The sequence below is a fragment of the Mycetomoellerius zeteki genome, unplaced genomic scaffold, assembly GCF_001594055.1.
Source record: "Mycetomoellerius zeteki isolate Tzet28-1 unplaced genomic scaffold, Tzet1.0 scaffold145, whole genome shotgun sequence".
Lineage (NCBI taxonomy): Eukaryota > Metazoa > Arthropoda > Insecta > Hymenoptera > Formicidae > Mycetomoellerius > Mycetomoellerius zeteki.
In genome coordinates, this window is record NW_017256393.1 from 123,510 (window position 1) to 129,535 (window position 6,026).

General features: G+C 38.4%; 1 protein-coding gene across 3 annotated transcripts in view; it reads left to right on the forward strand.

Annotated features, from left to right (window-relative positions):
• Positions 1–4,831, forward strand: part of dmpd (F-box protein dampened) — a 5,549-nt gene extending 718 nt beyond the window's left edge. Inside the window, exons 1-6 of one of the 3 annotated variants that reach the window (XM_018462777.1) lie at positions 701–826; positions 2,070–2,333; positions 2,412–2,660; positions 2,972–3,167; positions 3,233–3,597; positions 3,772–4,831. In XM_018462777.1, coding sequence (XP_018318279.1) covers positions 2,106–2,333; positions 2,412–2,660; positions 2,972–3,167; positions 3,233–3,597; positions 3,772–4,155 — 1,422 coding nt within the window. In that variant the 5' untranslated portion in view covers positions 701–826; positions 2,070–2,105 and the 3' untranslated portion in view covers positions 4,156–4,831. Of the gene's footprint in view, positions 1–700; positions 827–975; positions 1,289–2,069; positions 2,334–2,411; positions 2,661–2,971; positions 3,168–3,232; positions 3,598–3,771 lie in introns of those variants that run through there. The other 2 variants (XM_018462776.1, XM_018462774.1) reach the window with 2 other exon arrangements.
• The last annotated feature ends 1,195 nt before the right edge of the window (positions 4,832–6,026 follow it).

Sequence of the window (6,026 nt, forward strand, 5' to 3'; positions counted from 1 at the left end):
GGAGGAGAGGCAGGGGGAGAGTCTCTCCGTCAAAATGTCGCTGAAAACGCCAACGCGGATACAGTGATGTTGCTACTCGCCTAACTCGAATCACCCGTCTCCCTTCGAGAGCCCTCGAGCCTCGCTTTCCTTCTCTCCCCTTCTCGTTCTTCCCCCTAAACCCCCTTTCCCCCCTCTCTCTATCTCCCGTTCTCGTTCTCGACGAGAGCAGGCGACTCTACGGTCTTTTAGCGAAGAGAAGAGATCGCGGGTGCATCGATTACTCGCGCTCACAGGTCACCCGGTTTGTTTCCCCACATTTGTTTCTCTACGCGCGTCGTCGTTCGCGTCTCGTCTTCGGCGGCGGGATACCTCTTTCTCTCCCCTCCCCCTCCCTCCGCCGCCGCCACCACCACCGTCGCCCGTTTCCTCGGTTTCCCTTACAAGGGCGACAGGTTCCGGGGGAAACACCTCGATATCGCGAAGCCTCGCGCTTCCCGATATCACGCTCCGGGTATTGTTGACGGTGGCGGAAGGTCAGCCTCCTTCGCTTCCACGAGACTCGTGGACAGTAATGTTCACCTTCTGCATTCACCGTGAAATCGGCCTCGTCACACTCGACACCTAACTCGACTCCGACCTTTTGTTCGCGCTACGCGGCTCGGTCTCTTTAGGTTATACTCGCAACCGTTAAACGCTCGCCTTCGCACCGATCCCGGCCTGGATTAATAGTTGATCGCGGCTTAGCCGGACTCGACATTCGGCGTCCTCGTCGGATCGTCAGCTCCGATCTAGCGATCGCGATACGAATTCACGCAGGTCATGCATGGAGTCGTCACCCTGACGAGTGAGCCTCTCTGTTTTTCGAAGTGACGACGGGAAATTTCGAATGGTCCTGCCGACCACGGCTCCGGTGCGATAAAAAAAAATGGACTCGATTCGAGTGAGGTGATCACTGATCAGTGAAGACCAAAAGTAACCGTTGCTCAGCATCTCGCTCAGCATCTTTACGCAACGATTCGCAAAGTGCCGTTCTCCTTTCGAAACTCTCCGTCTAATGTCCCGTCGAGTCTTCTTCCGAATTTCCTGCCGATCGCGATGTTCCAGGCATCAAACTCCTCCGATCCCGTTTCTCGATCGAAACAGTCGGGTGACCCCAAAAGATCCCGGTCGAAGTAATCGGAGCATTCGCAACGAGGTGATCGCGCGATCGTTTTCTCTTCGAGATACCGCCCTACGAATAATTCACAACGAATACGAAAACGCTTCGTCAGAATAAACCTCGTGACGAAGCTCGCGTCCCGCTCATGTAAGAATCTAGGAATCGTCGTTCTAACAGCTATTCGAATTTGGAATGTCATCGAATGTTCCGCGCGATTCGTGTCCGGTCTTGTCTCGTCGTTGGGTGATTATGTTCGATTTGTATTTGGGGTGCTTGCACAACACACATTCGTGTAATCGTCTTCAGACTGTTGATAGAGCTCGCTGAGGAAAGTTCGTTGATTTGGAACCGGAGTTTGCTGTTTAAACAAGTTTTGCGAGAAGGAAACAGCTCGCACAAAACTTCATTGTTTGTTATGAAAAAAATAAAACTTTAGTGACACGAATACATTACGGAGACTATATCTAGAATGATTAACCTTTCTGTGTTCTGTATTTTCCAAGTCGTGAATTGCAACTATAATAATGCATTTTTAATTTTCTTCATTAAATAAAGAGATGCTAACACAAATGACATGTTAATGATAAAAAATATGTATTTGCTTGAAATTTATCGGTACTTTTTCCAAAAATTTCAAAAAGTATTTTTCGTGTCAAAAACACTGTTTATCAGGATGTATTTATATTATATTCTGCTACTGTAGGAATGTTATTCTTAAAAAATATGTTAAAATTTTTTTGTTGTAAAATATTTGTTATGTAATCTCTTAAAACTTTTAAGAATAAAATGTGAAAAAATTATTTACATACAACTTATCTATTTATCTAATTTTGACAGAGAACTTGTGAAATGTATATTTTTGTACCGTGTTTAATATATATATATTATTATTGTTTAATGTGGAAGAAACACGTTTGTTTTACTTCAGGTTTTGGATAAACTCGCCTATTGAAAAACAAAAAAAATGGTGTCGACACGTCAATCAAGTAACATGGGAAGTAGCGGTGGCAGTGGATTAGTTGGTGAAGTAGAAGTACATTCGTTAAAAAAGCAACCTTCTGTAACAGCTGGCACATCCAATAATGGGGCCACTATTGAATCGCGCAACTTGAATCTCCTGGATTTACCTGTCGAAGTCCTTGAGAAAATTTTTGGCTACCTAGGTTTCAATATGGTAGCCCATATGCGTTTGGTAAGTAGTATCAGTAAATTCAAAATGTTTAATTCACTTCTCCCAATGGAATTACTATAGCAAGCATTCTGTTCATAGGTTTGCCATCAACTGGACCGCATTTGTGGATCAATGCTGAACTCTACGTTTCAAAAGTTACAAGCTCAAATGTTAAGCCGTTTTCAAGCTATCAAAGCGCAAATGCCCAGACGCGAGTCCGCGCGTCGAAATCATCCGTTAGCATGCGAGTCGGATATTATTGAAACTTTACATATGCGACTTACCCTGCTGCAAATGAGTTTTGGCAAGCACATTGAACGGAAGCATTGTTGCTTCTTCCCCGGCGAGGTAAGAACGGGAGATATAAAATAAAGACTCTAATATTGTATGTTAGACTTGGCACTAGTAAGATTAAATTTATTTAAACTTTTTTTTTAATATTTTTTTTTATGTTTCTTAGATATTCCCAGTTTTTCGAATGCATTCTTTTGCCATTATATGCCATCATGTAGAAAATAAGTATATACTAAATTTGTTAGCAATAGCTCTTCTTAGAATAATCTTTTACAATCAGCTCTTACTTTCCAAGTTTTCCGTAATTATATTCAAACCTATAGGAGCATAGAAACAGCAATAAAAATAGTATTGCTGTTTTACAGATTTTAGATGAAGTTTATCGCATTCTCCATTATATAAAAGTTACACCGAAATTACAAAGACCTTACAAAGTCACCGACGAATTATTTGATCTAAGCACTATGGCTATGGAATACTTTAAGGAACACATTGAACCAACGTTACCAGAAATACCTTACTTCGGTGCCGATTTTCTGGATCTGGCAGGAACATTCTCTTGTAAGCCGATGATTCAAGACTTATACTTTTGTAATATAATTTTATTGTGAATTTTATTGTCACAGCTTCTAGTAGCGTGAGTAAACCATTTATGTGCCTGGATTCCACACCCTTGACCATTGGAAATGGAAAAACGGGCAATGCTGGTGAAGAAGAAGGTTCTTCGTCGCATTGTTCAGACGATCCCGCTCTTTTGGAATCCAATGTATCACCACCACAATCGAACATGGTTTTGCGAAAACGAATTCGCAAGATCAAACAGGGCATGAGACGATACAACAGTCAGCTAACATTGATGCGCAGGGATTTGAAGAGTTGTAAGGCGAAAATTGCGGATCAACAGAAACAAATCGTAGAATATGCTACTCGATTGGATGATAATGACAAGAAGAATGAGGAGACGTCACGAAAATTCAGCACACTTCTACAGGTATTTATATCCAGATGTATATTCAAGGAATTTTTGAAATAAAAGTAAATATTTAATTTGTAATATGTGAAATTTGCTTTATAGGTTATTCTTTTAAATTGTAGTTGGTTGCTTCATTCTTAATTCTCATTAGAAATTTATATTCTCATTTTGTAAATACAAATTTTATTTTAGGAATTGAACAAGTGTAAAACCGAGCTACAATATTGGCGCTCCAAGTCACCAGCAATACCAGTGTGTGTAGGTTGTGGTCAGTCAATGCCAGTCCTTACAGAAGATTTACAAGCTTTAGCCAATCAGGGAGTACTGCCGGATGCGTTTGGCGAAGGGCACGACTTCATTCCCATCGCGGATGCCCACAGTCCCACCGAAGTGGTACAGCAATCTGTAGTTACGCAATCTCCGTCGACGCCGATAGTAGACATGGCACCCCCAAAGGCTCCCGTGCCTTCAATATCTTTTAAACGGAGATCTATCGTGGAAGAAACGTCGGGCGATGCCGCGAAAAAATCACGTCGCACTGCCAAGTCTCGTCAGGCTAAGCGCTCAAAAATATAAATTGATAACACTGATCATGGTACAAATATTCAACCAATCTTTAATGGATTTCCGAAGATAGAGACTTTCTATGGTTTACGCGCGTTTCTTTATGTCAGCAAGCCGATATGATCTTAGAAAAGTACAAAATTCCTCACCGAACGTCCTGCATCTCGCGCAACGAACATCGTTTTGAAAATATTAACCGTATCGATTGCCGCGATTGTCAAGAACGCCAGTTGATTTTTCGATTATTTCACGAATTTATAGTCGCCGATAACGACGTACATTGATGAACATTCTAAAGAAGCCTAACCGATCATTCGCTTTGCTCGTAAAGCAACGTCCAATTTTCTCGAATTCTTATTAAATTCATTTGTTTTTTAATTATCATTGCCGCGGTTGAAGAAGATAGAAAGTTGAAATCATGTGTCATGTTTGTGTTTGTCATGCATTTAACAGTGATATCGCATGAAAGAACGTACTAAATAATATTATAGCGACAAACATTCGCCTTCCATTTTGCTCTTCGATCAAAAATATGTGATTCTCATGTTATTTTTAAAATGATATATCCTTGCTAGAATGTTGATTGGATATCGCGTCTTCAATATTTTGATCGAATAAGACAATACAGGAATTGAGAAGGCATTAAAATTTCATAAAACAACTTATATGTTATCGAATTATGTGGTGGAAACCAAATAATTTTTAAAAAATTGTAAATTAATTCGACCATTTAAACAACATTCTATATTAATTGAATCGGTATAAAGCGAGTAATTTTTAGAAAAGTGTAAATTTGTTCGAATATTTCGATCGCATTCGATCCATAATGCGGTAATTCGTACATAAAGAATTTTCAGATTGAGTTTTTAGAGAAAATTTTATTTCGTGATATTGTTAAAAAATATCACGGATTAAAATATCTGAGAGAATTGATTTCGATTGTTCGTCCGGTATTACAAATACATCAATAGCTATATCGTTTTGATTCGTTATGTTTATTCAAATTAGAAAATTTATTATTTTTTTAAGACCCGTGCTATGTGAGAAACACAATTAATAATAGAAATTAAAATGCCTTTATGTAAGAGATCTGGGTTCGACTTCCGGCCGAGGTAATATTTTTCGCAATAAATTTACAGTTTTTCAGCACAGTAACATCTTGCTAATATGATGCCTGATTGTGCATCAAAAATTAAGAATTGCTTGTCAATTTAGTTCAGTTCGTGATATTATTCCAGTAGTTTAATTGCGTTTATAAGTCCAGAAAATCAATTCGGCGCGCAGTTTGAAGGACTACAAATATGGTATATATGCAAGTACATATATAGTATATATATAATTCACATTGAATTATTTAAAGCATTATAGATCTAGCTTCGACCGTTAAAGGCATTTTAATTTCTATTAGAAAATTTATTCTTTTACAAGCAAAATGTTTTATCGTCCAATTGTATCATTTATGTTCAATGTTCACATGCATGGATTGAATGAATTCGTGTGGCTAGATAAAATCAAAAAAATTTTATGATAAAAGTACCATCCCAATATTAAGACGCTGAACAACCAGAAAATATCGAAGAAGAATTTACATCGTACTAAAGAGCAAAATGTTGATGGATACTTGAAAAGATGTTAGTTTATTTTTATGAATACGCCATTTTACCAAAACAATTATGAGATGGCGTACACATTGCAATATTAATAGAAATAGATAATTATTTATAGGAATGATTCTATTTAGATAAAAGAATTATTGGGTATCATGCCATTTTTGTATATTATTATGCGGAAAAATGAAGTTTTGTTATGAATAAAATTAATAGCGTTTGTATTTATGAGAATAAATTGAAAATGGGGGACGTTCACATTTCTACATTATAAAT